The sequence below is a fragment of the Homarus americanus genome, unplaced genomic scaffold (assembly GCF_018991925.1).
Source record: "Homarus americanus isolate GMGI-L3 unplaced genomic scaffold, GMGI_Hamer_2.0 scaffold55640, whole genome shotgun sequence".
NCBI classification, from domain to species: domain Eukaryota; kingdom Metazoa; phylum Arthropoda; class Malacostraca; order Decapoda; family Nephropidae; genus Homarus; species Homarus americanus.
This window is the reverse complement of record NW_024713650.1, coordinates 2,530,506-2,554,567: the sequence shown is the minus strand read 5'-3', so window position 1 is coordinate 2,554,567 and position 24,062 is coordinate 2,530,506. Positions and strand designations below refer to the sequence as shown.

The following is a 24,062-nucleotide window of genomic DNA, read 5'->3' as shown; positions in this document are numbered from 1 at the left end:
GTAATTACCCCTTAGGCGCCTAAATATCTACCAAATAGCATTTGCAGCGGCAGGGATTAATGGACAGCAATAACATAAAATAAATACGTGTGGATGAAGACAGGACCAGTACCTTGAACACTCCACTGTCGGCGTGAAGTCTTCTTAGTGGTGGCTTCCTGCAGGTGGCCATCTGAGGGCAGTGTAGCAGCCATCCTGCGTCCATACACTTATCACTCACCTCCACACTGTATAACGTGAATGTTAGTCAGCAGGATAAACATGAGCTCATACAGCCATCCTGCTCCTGGACTCCCACACTACTCCCGGAAAGGTAAACAGACAGTCAGACCTGAGTGGGCACCCTCATGCGGTTACCAACACTCAATATAAAACTTTCATTATTGTCCTTTTTGTACCTTATTACAGTACCTGAAAGAGTCCACATACCTACAATCATTGACTAAAAAATAAATGCAACAAATTTTCTGGTTTATTTGTTGACTTTATTTGAGGATAAGGCTGAATATGTAAATAAATAAAATGACACAGGTGACATTTGTAAATGCGTGGGTAGCATTAAGGTGACAAGATAATGAGGTAGTGCACAGAGGTGTGTCCAGCTCCCCATCCTGACACACTTAATCAGTAACTTCTTTTACGTTTCAAATTTACTTTCCTCCTCTATCATTGTTTTATGGCCATTGTTTTCATGCATAGTTTTCCCACTTTTACTCAATGTTTCTTTGCGATTAGTCATTAACTTGTATTCGAACCTAAAATGAATTTTTCTTTTAAAAATAGTATATATACATACTAAACTGTATACCTGTGTTGTTTATATAAATGCTGATATACCTGCGTAATGCTATTGCAGGTAACGAGCACACCTGTCACCCACTTTGTCCTGGGTTCGAGTCCTGTCTGCGAGAAGAGTTTCCTCCAGTATACAATGTACAGTACAATACTTACATAAACAGTGCTGGCATAATGTACATAGACAAATCAGGTATATAATATACAGTGCTGGTATACAGTGTACATAAACAATATACCAACAATGGGATCTTATTAAAAATTTGGACTTAAATTTTGCTTAAAAATTTGTCACTAGTACAGTTTTTATGCTGATTCTAAGTGTTATAACTCATTTTTGGCGGAAATAAATATACTTAAAATTTATTGGCGTTTATTTGCAGGAATAGTGTCTATTTTTGCGCAAACACTCCAAAAATTGTATCGTTGTGGAATGCTGTCAAGAGCATAAACAAGGAACAAGCCGGTACTGATGGCCGAGTGTTTGGTGGGTACCTGTGTGAGTTTACGTAGCGCCAGCGTCACAAAGGGCAAAATTTGTACGAGCTTATGTAAGGATGATTGGCCAGCACTTCTGATTCATAAACAAGTAAGTCACCAATAACACATTTCGGCAAAACATCAGTTTCACATTTAAAATCTGTACGAAAAACTGTATCTTTAATGCAAGTTTAAAAAATTTGGAAGTCCAAATTTCTCATAAGACCCCAACAATGTACTGTGCGGCTTCTTCAAGTTTGAGGTGTGACCCCTTGTGGGGCGGGTGTCTACCAGCTCCAGGAATGTACGTTCAACCAAGTAGTGCCCCCTGAAATGCTTATCCACTTCGATTAGGTTGCCCTTCGCGCGTCTGTAGTATAAGCTAGGGAGTTGCAGGCGCTCCAATCTCTCTGGGTAACTGAGGTTCCATAGAGCAGGCACCAGTCTGTTGGCCCTCTTTTGAACATTTTGAATCAATTGACAATATCTATCAAACCTCAGGGACCAGACGGGGTGACAATGCTCCAGACGGGGAAGCACCTATCTCTTGAAGATCATGAACCTTCTAGTTTTGTTACCGGTTTCACCTTCTCACAATGCCCCGAGAACTTACATTCGTTATCAACACCACACCCAGGTCCTTTTACCATTGGGTCTCAATTAATGCAGTCTCTTATCCTGTTGGGACATGTGATACACCTCCTTACTATTGGTGCGAGCCAGCCTTTTGCACTTTGTGACATTGAATCTTAGCAGTCATTTCCTCGACCATTTTTGAAGCTCATAGAGATCATTTTGCAGCTCTTACAATCTTTGACTTGACCTCACTAGCAATCTGCCTCTGGAACTCTTTTTCAGCCCTTCTACACTCTGACTTTGCTTGGTTCCTGGCGCCTACATCCTCCTGTCCTGCTCATCATTTGTCTAACCCACTTCTCGAAATCCTGAGTTTTCTTCTTAACTTTGCTGACCGCTGCATGGTTCATGTGTAGTAGTCTCCTTGTATTCTTGGAGGCACTGGGTTTGGTCTTAGGTATATATTTGTCGTTCGAATGGTTTACGTTACTGGGTATGATATTCAGCTTAGCATCTGCGTTCTTATTCCTTAGTAAGTCAGGGCAGTGTATACTCCCCATCTCCTCTCTCATCCCGTCATAATTTCCTTTGTAATATTTGAACCTTGGCCTCGTTCTGTCATGAACCAACAGTTAAATCTGAAGGACAATATTACGTGGTGACTGGTGCCAACTGGCCACCATTCCCTCCTCGTTAGTTATGATGAGGTTCAGCGGTTTGGGTGTTTGCTCCCTTCTGTAGTGAGTCGAATCTTTAACATGTTGGAATAGAAAATTGTCTCAGAGGATTTACGAAAACGAGTGGCTGGATTATTTAAGTTGTTTGGCGTGGATTCATTTTTCCAGTCGCTGTCACCATAATTAAAGTCCCCCATGACAAGGGGGTGGCTAGGGTTCTGCACCATTACATTGTCGATTAAGGTTCTTAAGTTCCTCTGGTTTAATACGCTACAGTTTGGGGATCTGTAGATACATCCAACAATGAGTAAGTCTCTCCCCTTGTTTAATGTTACATTCTTTGAAAACATCCTCTCCCTGCACCCTCACCTGGCTGGCTCTAAGGTCTTGCCCAGCATAGATAACCAAACCCCTCTTGCAAGTTTCTTGGGAAAGGTTCATAAATGAGTCATATCCATCTATATTGAACTCGCATTCCTCTGGTTTGACTCTCCTGTTTTTGTACAACAGCTCTATAACACTTACTATAACGGGTTGATGTACCCTCAGTAGTGTTACAAACGCCGCTCTCTTGCCGAGAAACATGTCAGGATTAGTGTACACGAGTTTCAAGCCGGAAATTGTCTTCTGTAATGTCTCTGGTCTTGACTCCGGCCCTCCTCCATTCTCTGCGGTTGACTCGTTTACTGTATCCCTTGTGGTTTGCGGTCAAAGATGACAGGTGACATGGTGCTCGCCTCCTCCTGGGTGGGAGGTAGAGTGGATGGTGGGTGTCCTGTCCCCTGGTTCTGTGCTGGTACTCTTGCTCCTACTACCCTCCCCTTGTATATAACCCGAGTACGTCCATCCAGGCTCCTCCCTTCTCTGCTTCAAAGACTCCAGGAGTTTTTTGTGTTGCAAAATGTATTACATACTGTAATTACTTTTGCAATACTAATTTCTCACCACATATGGATTTCCAAGGTCAGTTTTTGGTGTTTGTGTGTTATTCTGGGTGTACTGTACTAAGTAGTTGAAGACGATCACAATATACTTCATTACACCAAATATCTTTTGTTGAAGACTATCATAAGATGTGATAGTCTTCAACAAAACATGATATTTGGTGTAATGAAGTATAGTGATAAAATCTTCAACATTATGTTACAAAACTTACAAGATGTACAGCAACTCTTTTCTGCTCATGCCTTGGCAAGACCAGTGGTGCTTGCCAAGCACTTTGTATTTTCGTAAACAATGTCATCAAAATAAAAGACCATGTCTTCTCATAATCTCTTTATTATTTCTTAAGACAAAGTACAGTCATTTTTAAGGCGTCATCTTGTTTCTCCTTATTGGCGAGTTGCTCTTAGAATATGTCTTCAAATCTTAGATAATGATGGTGGTATTAAAGATGAGTGAAATTGACTTCCCAGGGTACTCTTGGTAGTTGAGTTTGCTGTTTAACAGTGTGGTTATGCTAAGTGTTTGATCTTAATACTGTACAGTTACTTTGACATTACATATTAACATCCAACACTTAGCATAACCACACTGTTAAACAGCAAACTCAACTACCAAGAGTACCCTGGGAAGTCAATTTCACTCATCTTTAATACCACCATCATTATCTAAGATTTGAAGACATATTCTAAGAGCAACTCGCCAATAAGGAGAAACAAGCAACGTTCAGTGTGTAGCCAATTCTGCCGTGCTCGAGTAGCTGCCATAACCTGAAATAGAAAATACTACAATTAAATTTCTATTCAGTACAAATACTGTACTTATACCTAAAGTTGTTTGATACCAATGATTTTACTTTGTTCAGATGCTACATTACAATTAACCCTTTCTGTCGTCACATTTTACTCTGAATAAGTAACTAGCCTTCAAGATATTTACTTTACATTACTGTATACAGTTGACCCTTGCCATTCACGGATTTGTGATTCATGATTTCAACAATTCGTGGTAAGCAAGTGGTGGCTAGCTCGTGAGCCTTTTCCTGCAATGCAACAGTCACCCCATGCACCCTAAACATCTCCTCTTCCTCTGTTCGCACTCAACCATTGCCTGTGACACAGCATCTTGTGTTGTACTCTCAAAACTTTAGTGTTTCTGTATGAAATGGTCCCTAAAAGACTGCTTAGTGTCAGTGCTAGTGATGTCAGTGGGGTGAAATGTAAAAGGCAGTCAGTGATGACTCTGACAAAGAAAGTTGAATTATTAACTAAGTTAAAAGAGGGATGAGTGCTGCTGCGGCTGGTCAGTTGTTTGGTATAGTATACGGTAGTTTACTAAGGTATTATAAGTTGCTATTCGTGGTTTTGCCTATTTGCGCCATTCCTTGGAACCTAACCCTTGCGAATAACAAGGGTTTACTGTACAGCCTAGAGCCACAACTTTGCTGTTCATCATAAACTTGGTAACTTACCCAAGATTGTTGTCATTCCAGTAACTTTCACCTCTGAAGAGACCTGCAATATATTACATGAACTTAGTCAATAGTAATTCTGTATAGAAACGGTTGAAAAGAAATACAGTACTGTATATTAGTTCTGTCAAGCACGTTTTACTTTGAACATTAAGCTGGTGCAAAACATTACCCTTTGGTATGTCACTTTATTGACTCCCATCCTGCACAAACATGTTAGTTACTTTATAAATACAAAATAATTTTCACTAATGCATTTGCCTACTTTAACAGATCATTATCCTCCCAAATTTAAAGGACATTGACGTTACGGCATATTTAAAAAATCCTCTTCGTGGCTTGGAGGGCTGCAGACATCCCGAGCCTGGTCTCTGGTAAAGTCTTGACATCTAACTTCACTACTGCAGTTTAAACACCTCAATGGCCCTTGTACATTTAAAGTACTTTGATGGTACAGCGGTAACACGCGTAACTCTTACCAATATGTCAAGGGTTCGAGCCTCGGCCCGGATACACGTGAGAAGGATATTATCCAGTGTGACCTTCACTACCAAACACCATACTAGGTTCCCCGGTTCCCTCCTGCACTAACACTGGATAGACCGGCTAGTAGGCTGATAAGTGGCGAATATGATAAAAGAAAAATAGATAAACACTTTTGATGCAACAAACCATTAGCCATTTAGCCAGTAATTCAAGCATGACACTGAATTTGGACAAATTTAGTCATGGTACTTAACACGTTAGTTGTATCAAACTATTCATCTGTACTTTAAATGGAGTCTTCAGAATATCATGATTTTGTTAAAATAAACATCTCAAATTAACAACACCATAACTTGTCTCCTCTACAAATTTGTTTCCCACTCATGCTAAAAAATAATCCTTATTAGCCAACTGCAGGTATCACAAATTATCATGACTAAAGTAATATTTAGCATTAAATTATCACAACATTTTTAATCAATATTAACTACAGTATTGTACAGCCTTTTAGATTTATTTTTCATTACTGTATACAGCCAAGAGCCACAAATTTGTACGCTTTGATATTTAACAATTACTTCAATAACTATTCCCATTACTTTTCAAAATTTTACATAACTAAGGATTTGAAAGTGACGACTTGCCATGAAAAACTTCTTAGTTCCATCAAAACTACTTCCATGCAAATTCTTTGCTAAACGTAAATTTTTTACTCTTAACAAGATCAACACTTTACCATAACACCCAGTTCCGTCTTTCTACACAAGTCCGGCACTGACGCTCAAAAATTCTTTGGTCATCGTCTTGCACCAACCTGAAAAAAATATATAAATTACAGTACTGTACAGTACGCTTCATAATATTAATAATAATATTAATAATAGCTGGTCTTTTGGTTCTCAAAAGTGCAATTTCTATTAATGAATTCACTAGTGCTTGAAACAATACAAAGTCAAAGACTTGAGAGTAAAAAGAAATACTGTACTGAACTGTACTACAATAAATGATCACAAAAAGTGACAGTTCGACTTCTGTCATTCATATACTGTACCCTAAATTTTAATACAGTACTTCCTAAACCCTGTAACTCTCCATCACTGTACCCTGTTCAGGATCAAAAGCTTTAAAGAAAAAAAGGCCTTAAGTTGTTTCTTATAGGCCTCCATAGAAGTCAGCTGCTTCATGGATGCAGGCAACCAATTGTACAATCTAGGTGTTGTATAGGAAAAGGACCAGGCAGTAAAAGTACATTCCCTTACTGCTCTAGGCTCCTCAAGGTGTGAAAGATCATCACTACTATGCAAAATCATTTAAGAATGTAGTAGTGGAATTAGTAGGTTGGCCAAATACTTGGCTCGCCAAACATTGGTATTTTAAAAGTCATCAGACAGGTTGAACTCTGTCAAGAATGGGGTAGTGGGGGTCCTCGCTTGACGATGCTATTCAGCAGAGGTCACAATACACAAGGGGTTAAGCGTACTCTGCAGACTAAACATGTAAAACCTATATCACTTCAAATGGATTGCTCTTGTATTTTTCATTAATTTCACGAAGTGAGAAAGAATTATTATGTTCTGTGGGAAGTGTCTTACAATAGGTAGTTAAGCCATGTAACTAACTGGTAAATATTTTGAAAATTGAAAATTATCTCATCTTATCACTGTACAGTAATCCAATATTTCCGTGCTGGATTTAAAAGCACTGTACCTGTATTGTGCTGGTCTGGCTGGAGTACTGGCCATGGTTGATGTACTGGCCATGGTTGATGTACTGGCCATGCCCAATACCTGTCTGTGTGTATTGACCATGGCCTCACTGTCTGGGTACCTCTTTGTTCCACAGCTGAAATTAATGAAAATGTTAATGTCGCGAGTCGAACATAAGCTTTTTACAGTAGTTAATAATGAATTGCCTTACATACACACGCGAACGGTGAAAGTTTCAATTTAGCTCCGCAATTTTAATTCTACTTTCAGACAGGATCTTCATCATTAATTATAATTATTTTAATATACTTGGATTTTAACTAATGAAGAAACATGGAAAAACCTAAAATAAGTTACTAAAACTAAAGACATTCTCAACGAACATGGAGGATTAAAAGTAATTTTATGACCACAAAAAAAATCAATCAATCTAGTCAAACCAAACAGGTAAAAGTTTGTAAAGTTTGGTTGGTGATTCATAAATTATTACATATGGGGATAAGTTCACACACACCTTAGTAACTGGCCATATCTAGCATTCTATACGCAACATACTGAATATTAATACAGGGTATATAAAAAATCATCACTATCAAAGTAGAACATGAATTTCACCCAAGTTAAATAATATTAAAACTTTCTTATACCTTGTAACGTTAAGTAGTTCCTCCCTCCCCAGTTCTATAGTGTTGCTCTGGCCACAGGAATTTAAAGTTCAAAGTACCAAACTTTCTCGTGAAGCTGTTAATCATCTGAGGTACTTAAAAAGATTGAATTAGTGACATAACGCTAAAAAATACGTTAGTTTAATATTTTGTGCATAGCTTATAGGAAAATCCAGGACCGGTAAAGATTTTGTCGAGTTTATTTTCTCATTATTCAAGGTGAAGCACTAGAGTTTAATTCATTTTATTTATTATCAAGAACACAGACTAGCTTACAAAACACGATAGAATGACTCCCAAGGTTGTTAAAAAAAACTTGATTCGCATAGGCGGTGATGTCCAACAAAATGTGTCAAAATAAATAATGAAGGATCGCATTTTGTATTTATTTATGACGGGATTATTCACTGATATGATATTTTTCAACACATAAACTACAAATGAAGTGTTTAATCTCAATAGGGAGGAATAAAAAATGTGGTCTGTTAGCGGTAATTCGAAAGGCTATCGTCACGATAAAATTATATCTCTGTCCACAGCTGAGAGATCTTCCAAGCACTCCGTCAGAATTTTCCAAAACATAAATTGACCCTATATTTAATTATAATTTATATGCAGGACTAAATTATAAGCCAGACTTACCGGAATGTGAGGAAATTTGTGGATATTGAAGGTGTGGGGAGGCAGCCAGCAATCTAGGTGACGGCGTGAAACTCTTGCTCCAAATCTATAACACGTAACTGGCACTTCACCAGCCATGACGTAGTAATAATAATAATAATAATAAAAATCAAACAATATTTTCTTATCATTATTACTACTAATAATAATAATAAAATAGCATTGAAAATAACAACTAAACAGACAGACATACCTGAAACACCTACATATCCCTCCAAAAATAAAATAGATAAATAAAACAACATATGCTCCCTTGATAATCTTTATTCAAGTTACCAGCAAAAAAAAAAAAATAAAAAATAATAATTATAATATATTGGCATTCAGAGCTCGTGTGTTGCATAATTTACAAACAAACAACTTCACATTTTGTACACTATATACACAGTCTCAAAGGGTCCATTAGCCAGTGACATGAAGCGGGGAGTAAGGGGTAAGGAGGGGTGTAGGGAAGGGGTGTGGAGGATAAAGGGAGTGGGGAGTAGAAGGTAGGGGGTAAAGGGAGTAGGAATTAACTTTTCTAGTGCACATGATGACATATTAGGTAATTGATCACACACACACACGTAATGGTTGTTGATTGTCAATTAATAGCAGATTTAACCCCTATTTTTAAGTCATCCATGACAGTCAACCACCATCACCGCCATTTAAGTCAGTAATGGTTGTCAAATACCATATTATGATCATTATAACCACAATCAACCACCATCATCACTATCAATCACCATCAATAAACTACAAATCAGCCACCATCATCATTAATTAATAACCACAATCAACCAATCACCACCATCAATAAACCACAAATCAACCACCATTACAAAAGTTATTTCTACACCTTAATGATTTGGCAAACAGTAATTAGAGAAAAAACACAAACAAACAAATAAACAGTCAAAGAAACAGACGACAGTGGTGATTTAACGACCACCATGGTGATTTAACGACCACCATGGTGATTTAACGACCACCATAGCGATTCGACCACCATGGTGATTTAACTACCACCATGGTGATTCGACTACCATGTTGATTCGACTACCATGGTGACTTAACTACCACCATGGTGATTCGACTACCATGGTGATTTAACGACCACCATGGCGATTCGACCACCATGGTGATTTAACTACCACCATGGTGATTTAACTACCACCATGGTGATTAAACATTTAAGCAGGGCAGTCAACACACTAGACTTCATATACATCAAAGTTATGGCAAAAAATCATCTTAAGTAAGTAATGTTTACAGCCAGAATGAGATATAGTGACTTAACAAACACACATCAATGTTTAGTCACAGATAATTGACTTAAAAATACCATAAATGTTTAAAATAATAGATTGACTTATATACGCAAGTGAGTGTTTACAGCTAGGGATAAAAAACTAAAAAATAAAATAAAAAATATTAATTTACACATAATAAAAGTGTTTGAAAACATCCATCACTACAGAGATAAACATTATATTATGAATGTTTAAGAGCGATGGTTACAGTCTCAGATAAACAGAAATTGACTGACAAAAAACACAGACATCTGACACTGTGTTGTACTGGTGGACATAAAAGTTTTTTATTAATTACTATATACAGTTTAATATAGGTAGTAGGTGTGGTTCAAGATTACACCTCACCCACTAACACTGCTCACATACATAATGAGAAATAAAAATAATAATCATTACATCATTATTCACAGTTATGATGATTAAAAAAAACCTACACAGAATAAGCGAACAACAATTATCTACACACCTGTAAAACGTACATATGGACGGGAGAGCCGCATACCGGTACAGGGAAGCAATTATCCCGGTATATAGAAGCTGTCAATAGGATATTCTTAGTAAACGGGGGTAACATACACGCGCACACACACACTTAAGAGGCGAGGCACTCATCACCCCCACACACTCAGGGGCTGGGCACTCATCACTACAGACACTCAGGGGTGGGACACTCCTTATCGCCCCACACACAGCGACAGTACAAGAGCACATTAGCATCTCACAGCTGGTCTGGTTGACGCTCGTACCTGTCCTTAACATATTATCATTACTAACAACACAATCCGTCAACACAGAGCCGGGACTGAGAGCATCACCGCGTAGCCAACCATCCCGCCCACCAGCACACTGATCCCACCGCCCGCCTGCCTGTGTCCACAACTCACGAGTTCTTCTGTGTGTACTGTATAACACAAGCAGGGCCAGACAGTGGATAAAGGGAAAGCACAAGCAATATAATTCACCAAGAGCATTGGAGAGATGACGTGAACCAGGAGCGTGTTAGGAAACGACTGCAGGGGAGTAGACACGGTGTGGGTGTGGGTGTGTGTGTGTGTATTTAGTAGTGGGTGGTGGGCACGGAGGTGGAGCGGATAAACTGCGGGGTGGTGGTGTGGTCGTAACGGAAGCGCCTGTAGTCGTCATGTTGGGCACGGCTGATATGTACGGCCGCCGTGCCGCCATTCACCGGGTAATCGAAGGTGCGTTTACTGTTAAGGTGGGCGGTGTGGGGGTGGCCGCGGGCGTGCTCCAGGGGGTCTGGGCGGGCCGTGGCCCGGTCAAGACCCGGGAACCTGCGGGTTTCTGGCAGCTCGTTGTAGCTGTCAGCTGAGTGGCACGAGTCTGAGCTGCAAGAGTTGTGACGGCGGAGGCTGGCCTGTGAGCGGTAGTGGCGGTTCGTGCGAGACTCCCTCAAGGGGCGGGGGTCCTCTGCCGTGTCGTACATGGACCGTCTACGGGGGTCGTTACAGCCACCGCGGTCCTCCTCGTTCTCGTTAGCTGCCCGTCGCTGGCTCAGGTCATGCATGGACTTGGCTCGGTGGTAGTCTGTACGGTCTGGGGACCTGACCCGCGGCACCCGGTACTCCCTGGTGGGACTTCGGCCGCGAGGGGCTCTGGTGGGACTAGGGGCACGCGGCTCCCTCTGCCAGGGGTCAGGGGTGCGGTGACCCACCTCCCGGCGCCAGGGGTCAGAGTCGCGGGTGTCACAGGTGCCGTAGCCACGGTCAAAGTCACGACCCCGGGGTCGTTCTCGCAGCAGACCGTCCCGGGAGCCGTAGCCTGTGTCACGGTCACTCTTGGGCCACACGCCCTCGTCCCGCCCTCCCTGCTCCACTGACCCCCGGGCCTCCCTCACGCCTGATCCGCCCTTGGGATTGGGCTCCCAGGAGGGCGTACGGCACACTCCACCGTGGGCGTGGGGGCGCGCCTGGCAGTCTGGACGATCTGGACGCTGCCAGTCTCGCTCCAGAGAGCGGAACTTGTCGCGGGCGTCTTGGAACCTCTCACGTGGAGAGACTGGCGACTCACTCCTGAAACACACTACTGCTGGTGAGGTGGCCTACACTACAGTAACAACATGATGGCGGCAGTCTGTGTCATGAAGCCAACAAGTATGAATGATTCACTAACAACAACACACTAGCGACCATCTGGCCACAACCTCACTTACCTGCCTCGCCGCCCTCACACTTACCTGCTTCGCCGCCCACACACTTACCTGTGCAACACCATCATTACCGTCAACAACACTTCGAGAGTGAAGGACTTACCTACATGCTGGCGGCAGGTCTTAAGGCTGATACTGATAACATATACTCAGATAAACAATTACGTCTCACGCTACACTACCGGCACGTTAAGCTGGTCGGTGAAACTAAACTTGGTGCAAAAATCCCATGACACTTTTCCAGGTGGGCGATGACGCCACTGGGGAGGTGACAACATTGTAAACTGTTTCATAATATCATCACAATACAAATGTTAAATGAAAGCAGAGTGTCAACAACGGGACATTCACACAACCCAGGCTCCACATTCTCAACACCACACAATATACACCACACACTATACACCACCACACAGTATATACAAGGATGTGTCCACCCACCGTTTTATATATCATCACATATACCGCCACTCTCTCCCCCTCCGTATATGATATTATTAAACCTGTGCCACAACCTAACACCTGTGGGTGGCGGGGTACTGACCTGTGGCTGGTGTGGGCGTCATGACCTGTAGCTGGTGTGGGCGTGGGAGAGTACTGACCTGTGTCTAGGGCACATCGCAGATCTAGCCTGTGTGGGGCACGGGCGTGGAGGGGCACTGACCTGTCTCTGGTGTGGGCGTGTGGGCGTGGCGGGGTCCTCTTCTGGTGCACGGGCCTGATAGGGGATAGGTCACGGGGGACGCGGGTAGGGGAAGGATGGCGTGCCCCAGGGGGTGAGTTATGAGGGGCGCGGGCACGCCCTCGTGTAGGGGACTGACTCCTGCCTACATACACCTGGTGGTGGGTGGCACTCCTGTGGGCGGCTCTGGTAGGCGGTGGGTGTCCCTGGCCGTGGGCGGGAGGGTCACGCCCACGCCAGGAGGGCTGCACCAGAATGAGTCCCGCCTCCCCCCTCACCTCGGTAGCCACGTGACGCTCCCACTCCTCGTCTGAAATAAACAACAGTCGTCACTACAGGAGCTGACAGCCACGAGACGACCGGAGCAACACGAGGCACAACAAGAGTCAGGCACCACTATCAACACAATATATTTCAGGCCATATAGGGTCAAATACAAGTAAATTTAGCGAGAATGACTACTAAAATAATACCTTTAACCGAGAACATACCTACAACCTAACCTAACCCAAAACAATAACATTTTCCCAGTGTGTCGCTCATACACATAATATGAACGTGTTGACAACTGGAGGGAAATATGTAAAAGGTAAAGGTTACACAATGTTGCTTATTATAGAGAAAATGTCATATATGAAGTGTTGCAAGTTGCCGTTAATTTTTGTTCTAGTTTTCCACGACTTTTCCAGGATTTGAATAACTGTAGGAACCCTGGAACTTAACCTTTACCGAACACAACCTAACTTAACTTTAATCTAACCTAATACAATCTAACTTAACTTTAACCTAACCTAACAGAACCTAACCTAAGTGTACCTAACGCAATCCGACTTAACTGTAAGCTAATCCAACACAATCTAACTCAACCTAACCTAACACAATCCAAGTTAAACTTAATCTAATCTCCCCCCTCCCATTTTTTTAATACAGTTGGTTCTGATAACGATTTCGCTGACGGGTTTTACCAAGGGACCTCCCGAGCGACACACACACACACCAGCCATCTTATACTGTATGTATGTATATATATATATATATATATATATATATATATATATATATATATATATATATATATATATATATATATATATATATATATAGGTGATGGAATCCCAATAATAATAATAAATAAGTAAACATTTTAGCAATCCCGTTCGTGGTACTTTTTAAACACTACTTATTTTCCCCAAGCCTAAAAAAAAATAATAAAAATATTCAACAGTTACAAATTATTTCCAATCGACTATACGTTGCTGTCGAATAAGGAAATACTCGATTCTTTTACTTTTACTCAGTGACCTACATTAAAGGCTCGTGGATGGATTCGACAGGAAATTTTATATTAAAGTTGAACCGGTCGCTTGAAAATATGGAGGTTGCTGGTCAGACAGAGCTCTCCCAGGCGGTGCTAGTAAGTGTTGATGGTCTCTCTCTCTCTCTCTCTCTCTCATAGTTTTACCCCTTTTCCACCTTCCCTTCTCTCTTATATTCGTTTTCCCTTTCTCCCTTCTTCCATTCTCTAGTTTCCTTTCTCCTTCCTTCCAACTCTCTCTCTCTTCTTCTCTTATTCGATTTCCCTTTCTCTCGGTTTTCCTTTCTCCCTCTTTCCAATCTCTCTCACTTTACATTCTCTTTCCTTTCTTCCACTCTCTCTCTTACTGTTTATCATTGTTTATCTGCCTTATTTACGTACATGATAAACAAATTTAGGGCATATCTATCTATCTGCCTTTATATCTGTCTATCTATCACAAAGACGACTTTAAATAAGGTCTATGATCCCCTTCAGAAAATGGCCCCATCCTCCCTCATTGTCCTCTCCTTCCCCTTTAAGAAAATGGCCCCGTCCACTCTCCCTCCTTAAGAAAATGGCATTGCTCTCCTCCCCCTAAGACAATGGCACTGCCCCGATGACCCCGCTAAGTAACGGTACAATCAGAAAAAACTCAAGTACTGTGTGTGTGTGTGTGTAAATGCCTACGAGAAATAGACTAACCGGTTGAATTTTCCCATAAAAACCGGTACATTGACGGTAATAACGCGGTTGGATTCTATTTTCTTGAAGTGTAATATATTTTTCTGGGTCATCTATGGAAAGTAGTCGAAGAAATTAAAGCTCTTTCCCACCACAAATACGTAGAACTTCGGAAGCATCTCATTAAAACAAGTTTGAGAAAATTTATATTGTTTGTTATATTTGTGTGTGTGTTTGTTTAGGGCCAAAATAACTCAATTATGCAGGAGTTATATTAATAAAAAACATACAAACATCGCTGAACATCTAGTACAACTGGCGGGTTGAGGTGTTGATTATATATATATATAATGAACTGTTTATATGAGGTTATAGGAGAGAAGCAACATGAAGGCTGGCTGGTAGTGTCCCGTACGCGCCCCTGTGTGCTCTATATGGCAACGTAACCTCGCTAAACATGCTCCAAGCCAACCCATCTACCCTGATATAACGTACTTGTTCACACCCTCCTCCTACCCCCCCCCACAAAAAAAACCTCTGTCACATGGAGTAACAAAGGCTCTTGGAGGATGATTTTTCAGCTGAGGTTGTCTGGCAGGTGTAATTTTCACAGTTAGAGAAGTCAAGGATCGTTGTTGTGTTTATGGTGATGGAGCTTCAACCCTGATAACAACAACTCTTTTCATACACCTCTTAACATAACCTTATATAAACTAATGTGATGATTTATATATTATTAACCTTCTTATAATATTCACAGATATAAATTTATATAAAAAGTAGCTAGATAGAGTAACTTTCGGGTGTTATAAATGACTGTCCATATTTGGCGGGACAACGGGATAGCGAAGCGGGTGCCGCCTAAGTCCACGTATCTTATTACTAATATTTTCTTCTTAGTTACTGATACCGAAACCTAAAATTAACGATGAATTAATAGAACTTATTAAACAATATATCGCATCTTGATAAACAGTATATATTCCCGCCAATAGCTTCAGGAATACACTTAAAAGAGCATCGAACATTCAGGTTTAAACTCCCGCCTACGACTCGTATTTACAGTTAGGTCAACACTTTTTTCACCCCCTCGAGAGTCGTCCTTGACACCATAGTCTCATTACTATCTTATCCCTTGACCTATATTTACATAGTTCTTAACGGAGACTATAAACGCCCCGCCCTACACAAGACAACTTACATACGATAACTCAAAACTGTGAGAAGATAAACTAGATCCAATATTTAGTTACTAGGTAAGTCTTCTAAACGCATAGTTAAGGTAATAATAATAATAATAATAATAATAATAATAATAACTAACTAGTTGGCATTCCATTTTGAGATCGTCCACTTTCCCAGGCTAAGAGAGCAAACTGGTTCTAAAGTTGATAGGAATTTACCCTCTAGGCCACTATAGTCTACAGAAGAAACTTCAACGTGATTAGTCGACGTATTTTATGACGGCCATTTTGATTTAAGAATTTAATAATGTAAACAAAGGGTAAAATTGAACTAGTTTTGAAAGTCGCACACACGATACATCTCCGAACATCTTCCAGGCTCACCCGCCCACCCACACGTGGCGAAGAGGTTCTTTATGGTAAGAGATGAGACGACCCCCACCCCCCAACTGTCTTGTGAACCCCTGACAACAGCTGTGTGTTCTGAACGACTGTTGTTCAAACTGGTATTGCTGCCCACACACACACACACAGTCAGCCACACCCGAAACAGGATTCAGAGCTTCCAACCTGTATACAGTTTCTCCCCTTAACTTGTGGCCATGGCAACACCTGTCTCACTCCACCACCAGGGAGAAAGATGGCGGTCAAAATGGCGTCGATAATACCCTGAGACTTTACTATAACCCGACCCCCTCTTTATAGTATATATTGTTAGTTAAAATAAAAAATAAATAAACTTACGATTTTTTTTACAGAAAGAGAATAAATGGTTTCTAAAGAAACGATTCGATATTGGAGGTTAAAATGGCGTCGATACTGGCATGGTGAACGTGAGATTAAGAACAAACAAACAAAATGGCGTCCAAATAACACCGAGACTCGAACGAAACACAAAACGCATTCTTATAATCCACGTGGGAAAAACAAACAAACAAACATAAGATTATTAAAAAAACTAAAAAGCAAACTATATAAACAGGACAGAGAGTTAACCTACAAAATGGCGACGAACTTGCACTGAGACTACCCTGAGTTTAGTGGGTAAAATGATTCTAGAAGACCTTAAATATGTAAACAGAGCTGGCAGGGGCGACTCTCTATTGTAGAGGGGGTAGGGGGTGATGGGGGGGTGTTGAGGGGGAAAGGCAGGTGAGTCTTGAGGGGGTCAGGGGTTGTTGAGGGGGATGGGGCACGGGGTTATTGAGGGAGGGGATGAGGAGGTCAGGTTTTTGCTGCCGGATTCACTCGACAAATTAGTGTAGAGAAAGTGAGAGTGAGAAAGACAATGCGTGAGAGAGAGAAAGAGAGACAAAGAGACATATATAGTGAGAGAGAGAGATAGATGGATAGAGAGGATGGACACGTATATAATGTGTAAGTGAAAGTTGCTCTACGGGTCGTATTAGTGATTACGAACGGTTGATGAAAGGGGGGAAGAGAGGAGGAGGGGGAAGAGGGGAGAGAATAAGGGGGAAAGAAAGAGGAGAGGAAAGGAAGAGAGAGGGGGGAAGAAGGGGAGGGGGGGGAGAAGAGGGGTGAGGGGGGGCAACACCAAAGCGGAAGTAAGAGAACGGAAGTCCCCCCCCTGCCCCCCGCCTTAACTAGTGTGAAAGTCGTGTGGTTTAATTCCTTCTTCCGCAACACAAGGCTTTCATTTTCCTCCCTAAGGTGAGAGAGTAAGTGAGAGATAACAGATATGAGACAACAGAGGCGACAGACAATTGAGAGATGAGACACAAGAGGCGAGAGACAACTAAAAGAGGAGATAAAAAAGGTGAGACAGGTAAGAAACAGACAGAGGAGGTGAGACAGAAGAATGAAAGACAGAGGGTGACAGAGACAGATGAGAGAGAGAGAGAGAGAGAGACAGACAATAAGGGTGAAAGAGAGAGATAGACAACACCAAGACAACCATTGCTCAACCCGGGTCTAGCGAGTGACTCCTGCAACACAACCTTGAGAACATCTTTTCTTTTACCCCTCAACACCAAGCGGAGTGAATCACCTTCCACATCCTCACACACACACACGACATTTTCAACCTTTTTCTCGTAAATAAGTAAAGAAAAAACCCAGCATCTATATACGACAGACTCTTTGTGTAATATTGTCTACGGTATCTTGATGTCGTGGTTTAATTGGGTGAGTTAGATAAGTAGTTTTGTAATCATTTTAAGGTGAAATTTAACGTAGGAACTTTTTGGGAAACCATCTTTGTGTCGTGGTGATTAGTTACTGGAAATTTCTCATTGTCTTTCTGTCTGTCTCCCCCCCCCCCCCTTCTCATTCCCTTCCTCTTTCCGTCTCACTTCTCCCCTCCGTCTCTCTTCCTCCTCTGTCTCTCTTCCCCTTCTCTCACACACCCCCTCCTCTCTCTCACTCCCCCCTCTACAAGAGTCATCAATGTCCCGGGTGAATACAGATGTTATCACCACCACAACAATACACCGTCCACCTTTTCCTGTCTCCTACTGCCTGACAGAACATACCTGTCCTTGAAACGTGTCCTGTCTGGAGGCTCACGGTACCCTGTTAGATGGTCCAGTTAAGGAGGTTACTTGGCCAGATCTAGATGGCCCAGTTTGACGGTAGAGGCCACTTGGTAGATGGTTCAGTTTGAGGGGTACTTGGTCAGATCTAGGTGGGCCAGCTTGAGGATACATGGCATCTTGGAATATGGTTCAGTTAGAGGGTATTTGGCTACATGTTAGACAGCCCAGTTATAGATATTACTGTACCTATAATTCATACTATAATCTGTACTACCAAGTTATGGCACAACATTAAAGGAATTACTATACCTGTATTTTCTACCTTAATCACAATTACTATCTACGTACAATTAGCGTCACATACATCATTACAGTACTGTACTAACACCTCCACTTTATGTAATTGTTTGGTGTAATAATAAAAGGTGGTAAGTGTATCAATGGAACAATTACAGTGTGTGTCTTGGCGTCCCGTCCCGCGTCGCCTTGGTTACCACTTCCGCCATTAAATACAGGTTGGATAACGGTCACACAATGTCCTTAACCTTTGATTGTTGGCTGTGTGAACCGTTACATTACCTCTCCCTGTCTTGATAATGTTTCTCTTGGGTAAATAAGCCATTAATGTAACCTAAGGTGATGTATCTATGAATGACTGAACAGACTAAAAAAATATTAATTAAAATCATTCGAGGAAAACGGATCAAAAATAACTCGTTCGGAGGTTAACATTATGAAGGATGTGAAGGAGCGAGTTTGGTGACAATGTTTACACGATGTTTTATTGATGTTTATATAAAAAGTGGCTCAATGATGTATATATATATATATATATATATATATATATATATATATATATATATATATATATATATATATATATATATATATATATATGTGTGTGTGTGTGTGTGTGAGGTTGGCTTCCAGAACAACGGTATTTATTTGGGGAAAATTAAGCAGCGACTAACACTAAACTGGTTTTAGCAAGGGAGGGAAGTCGGCTCTCATCTTACACAGTTGCTTGTAAATACCCCAAGATTAAGAGACATTCACACTTATATTAAAACCACTATTATATCAAGTCTGTGAGATTGACAAAATAAACAACTCTTCAGATATTTTACTTCGAAAAAAGCTTAGCCCTGCGCTGTGTCGCCAATTGGTAAACGAAAGAACTGTCATTTTTTAAACAGTTTGTCATATGTCGGGGTTGTTGTTTTGGCCTTGAGAATGACGTCATCGGTGGGCGGAGTTTAGCATTATTTATATTTTTTATGAAGGCTGCTATCATTTTCAGTATTACTTTAAAAATTATTATTATTATTATTAGCATCATCATCATCATCATCTAAAGGTATCTAAAACTTCATCACTGGCTAACTCACTAGATCAATTACAGAGAAAAGAATTAAAATCCTTATCTGACAGATTAAAGTTAATTTACGGAATTACAATGTTGTATTACCGACTCGTACTCGTAGACAGCTTTAAGCAAGTAGCCCTTACTTACCTCAGAGGACAAAACTCGTATAGACAAGTATCACCATTATAGTTCGTAAATATTGTGACTTTTTTTAAAACAACAAAATTGGGTCTAGTTTTTATGATAGTCTGTGTGGTGGTGGTGAGGGTCGGCCAAAGTCACCAAGAATCGTAAATGAAGATGTGAGAATATGCCCAACTGTTGGACTTACGATAAAACACACAAAAAAAATCGTACTATAATACCTTGAAAATTATAGAGACTACCTTACTTAGATACGTTCACTTAATATCAGACAAAATTACACTGAGACTCTACCTTAACAAGATACGCTCAGTGTAATTTTGACAGGTGATAAGTGAACGTATCTAGTTAAGGTAGAGTCTCAGTGTAATTTTGACAGTGTAGAGATAAGGTGAGAGATAAGAGAGATAGAAGAGACAAGTGGAACAGGAGGGAGAGAAGGTAAGAGGCAGCCAACGGGACAACAGTTGGCAGACGTCCAGAGACCCGTCAACCTTGGGTCTTGGGTCCTGTCCTGTCCCCCTCTCCCCCAGGTCCTGTCCCTCTCTCCCCAAGACCTGTCCCTCTCTTCCCCAGGTCCTGTCCCTCTCCCCCAGGTCCTGTCCCTCTCTCCCCAAGACCTGTCCCTCTCTTCCCCAGGTCCTGTCCCTCTCCCCCAGGACCTGTCCCTCTCTCCCCCAGGACCTGTACCTCTCCCCCAGGTCCTACCACCCCCTCCCATATTTCGTGTTGTCAATTCTGCCCATAGCTTGACAACAGCTCAGGAACACACACACACACACACACACACATGTTCGTAAGTTATATTCTTCTTTCCCTTAACTACACATTAGAGAATATTGTTAACTGCCTCTCCTAACCTAACCTGACTTATACCCTCACTGAGACACACAACACCCTGCCAACACCATTCCCTCTTTACTGACAACATATTGCTTATCCCTGCCAACAATATTTATGTTATTAGTGTATGGCACTTTCTCTCCTTCCTCCTCATGTAAGGTACTTTCTCTCCCCTCTCAAAAGTACTTCCATTCCCCTCTCCCATGGGACTTTCTCCTATACTTTCTACTTTTCTTTCCATTTCCTCAACTTCTCCCTTGGGCAATACCACCCTAACCACCTGTACGCATTCCCCGTAAATTGAACTTTCTCTACGTCTGTCTATCTGTCTCTCTACGTGTCGCTCTCTATCTACTTATCTGTCTCTTTCCACATGTTCCATCTGTCTCTCTTATTATCTATGCCTGTTACACCATCTCTCCGTCTCAATCACTCCACCACCTCACTCCTTTACTCACACACACAACCTTAACCAAACTCGTAACACAACACAAACAAGAAACATTTACTTATGTGGCTCAGGTCAGGTCACTACTGCCCCCCACTCTCTTCCCCCCACCTTCCTTCTCTCCTCCTTTCCCCTCATCCTTCTCCTTCTCACCCATTCTCATCTCACCTTTCCCCCCCTCACCCCCTTCCCCCTCATTTCACTCCTCCTCTTCACCCCTCACCTCCCCCCCTCCGCAGGTGTGTTAATGTCAGGCTGTTCTTATTGTTCCAGATTCTCTCTCTTACAGACGCCCACATCGAGGCCGTTTACAGTAGGGTGGGGGAGTGGGTAGGTTTAGGTTAGGTCTGAACTATAAGCCTCAATATAACCAGGTTAACTACGCCAGTTTTCACACCTTATATGCATCATAGTTAAAAATACAAGTCAACTTTTACTGAAATAATGAATATTTTATCAACAGGTGAAACTAATTACAAGTCCTAATCTACTCAATAATATATATTTACCTGTGTCTATTTACCTTATATGTATATAAATTCACATGTAACGTAACTATAAAAGAATGTAGCTCACGTCAAGGTTACATACCTGTGATATACCTGCTTGACTTATTAGAGACAGGTAAACGAGACATCAGACATAGCCTAATGATATCCAGGTTGAGTTACAAGGTTCCAAGATAGCGCAAGTTTAACCAGTTTTCATTGATATAATTAAATAATAAAACAAATAAAACATGGCCTAAATATTATGAGTACATTTATCTTCATATTTAATCAATTCTGAGTCATGTTGTCAAATACTGAAAAATGTCACAATTTAGTGGATATTTTGGGGTAATACCTGGCATAGTATATTTCAGGGTTACGTACTGTAGTTAACAAGGAATATGGTTTATAATATCTATTTTTTACACACATTATTTATCTGGATTATAATATTTTTAGTATTTTTATATTTTGGGAGAAGAAAAGATGACTTACCAGTTTTGTAAGTCAATTTAGTTTTAATCTAGTGATGTGTTGTACTAACCTGACACAACATCAAGTGTGAGTCATATATAGTACTCACTCTACTGACGTCATGGATACGTCACTCAGTTACCTGTGGGTGAAACAACAACAATATTACGACCCTTGTATATGAAATGACATTCTGTATCACCTAAAAGCTACGTATTGAGACGCGTTTGAAAAAAAAAAACTCCCTCATGTGTAAAAGTATTAGTCAGTCAGTCAGTCAGTCAAGCATGTCGGGCATTGAGATGACTAACGCAGCTAAAAAAAAATCCCATATCAGTTAAGGGTCGCCCCTCTACCGTCCTCTACCAGTTAAGGGTCGCCCCTCTACCGTCCCCTACCAGTTAAGGGTCGCCCCTCTACCGTCCTCTACCAGTTAAGGGTCGCCCCTCTACCGTCCCCTACCAGTTAAGGGTCGCCCCTCTACCGTCCTACCCGCCTGTCCCCTACCAGTTAGGGTCGCCCTCTACCGTCCCCTCTACAGTTATGTCGCCCCCGTCGTGGGTCGCTCTACCGTCCCCAGTTAAGGGTCGTCCCCTACCAGTTACTCCCCTACCAGTTAAGGGTCGTCCCTACCAGTTAAGGGTCGTCCCCACTTCACCAGTTAAGGGTCGCCCTCTACCGTCCCTACCAGTTAAGGGTCGCTCCCGTCCCTCTTGGTCGCCCTCTGGTCCGTTCCAGTTAAGGGTCGCCCTCTACCACCAGTTATCGCTCCACCGTCCCTACCAGTTATGGGTCGCCCTCTACCGTCCCTTCAGTTAAGGGTCGCTCCACCGTCCCCTACCAGCTATGGGTCGCCCTCTACCGTCCCTACCCAGTTAGGGTCGCTACCGTCCCTACCTTAGGGTCGCCTCTACCGTCCCAGTGGGTCGCCCACCGTCCCCTAAGTTAAGGGTCGCCCTCTACCGTCCTGGGTCGCCACCAGTTAAGGGTCGCCCCTCCGTCCCGTCCAGTTAAGGGTCGCTCCACCGTCCCCTACCAGTTAAGGGTCGCCCACCGTCCCGTACCAGTTAAGGGTCGCCCTCTACCGTCCCGTACCAGTTAAGGGTCGCTCCACCGTCCCCACCAGTTAGGTCGCCCTCCACCGTCCTGGTTATGGTCGCTCCGTCCTACCAGTTGGTCGCCCCTACCGTCCCTACCAGTTAAGGGTCGCCCTCACCGTCCCTACCAGTTAAGGTCGCCCTCACCAGTCGCCCTACCAGTTAAGGGTCGCCCCTCCCCACCGTCCCCGTCCCACCAGTTAGGGTCGCACCGTCCCCTACCAGTTAAGGGTCGCCCCTCTACCCCACCAGTTAAGGGTCGCCCTCTACCGTCCCCACCAGTTAAGGTCGCCCTCTACCGTCCCCTACCAGTTAAGGGTCGCCCTCCCTCTTACCGTCCCCTCCTCACCAGTTAAGGGTCGCCCTCTAGTTAAGGGTCGCCCCTCCACGTCCCCTCACCAGTTAGTGGGTCGCCCCTCACCGTCCCCTACCAGTTAAGGGTCGCCCTCACCACCAGTTAAGGGTCGCCCTCTAACCGCCCTCACGTCCTACCAGTTAAGGGTCGCCCCTCACCGTCCCCACCAGTTAAGGGTCGCCCTCTACCGTCCTCACCAGTTAAGGTCCCCCTCTACCGTCCCTACCAGTTAAGGGTCGCCCTCTACCGTCCCCCTTGTTAAGGGTCGCCCTCTACTACCGCCTCTAGTTAAGGGGTCGCCCACCGTCCCTACCAGTTAAGGGTCGCCCTCTACCGTCCCCTTACCGTTAAGGGTCGCCCCTCTACCGTCCCCTACCAGTTAAGGGTCGCTCCACCTGTCCCCTACCAGTTAAGGGTCGCCCTCTACCGTCCCCTCACCAGTTAAGGGTCGCCCTCTACTGTCCCCTACCAGTTAAGGGTCGCCCCTCTACCGTCCAGTTACAGGTCGCCCCACTGTCCCTACCAGTTAAGGGTCGCCCTCTACTGTCCCTCACCAGTTAA

General features: G+C 42.5%; 1 protein-coding gene across 2 annotated transcripts in view; it reads right to left on the bottom strand.

Annotated features, from left to right (window-relative positions):
* Positions 1–8,727: 8,727 nt before the first annotated feature.
* Positions 8,728–24,062, bottom strand: part of LOC121873317 (serine/arginine repetitive matrix protein 1-like) — a 57,751-nt gene continuing 42,416 nt past the window's right edge. For both annotated transcript variants that reach the window (XM_042376829.1, XM_042376838.1), the window contains 2 exons: positions 12,609–12,936; positions 8,728–11,807 (listed from right to left, as the gene is read on the bottom strand). In XM_042376829.1, coding sequence (XP_042232763.1) covers positions 10,835–11,807; positions 12,609–12,936 — 1,301 coding nt within the window. In that variant the 3' untranslated portion in view covers positions 8,728–10,834. The remainder of the gene's footprint in view (positions 11,808–12,608; positions 12,937–24,062) is intronic.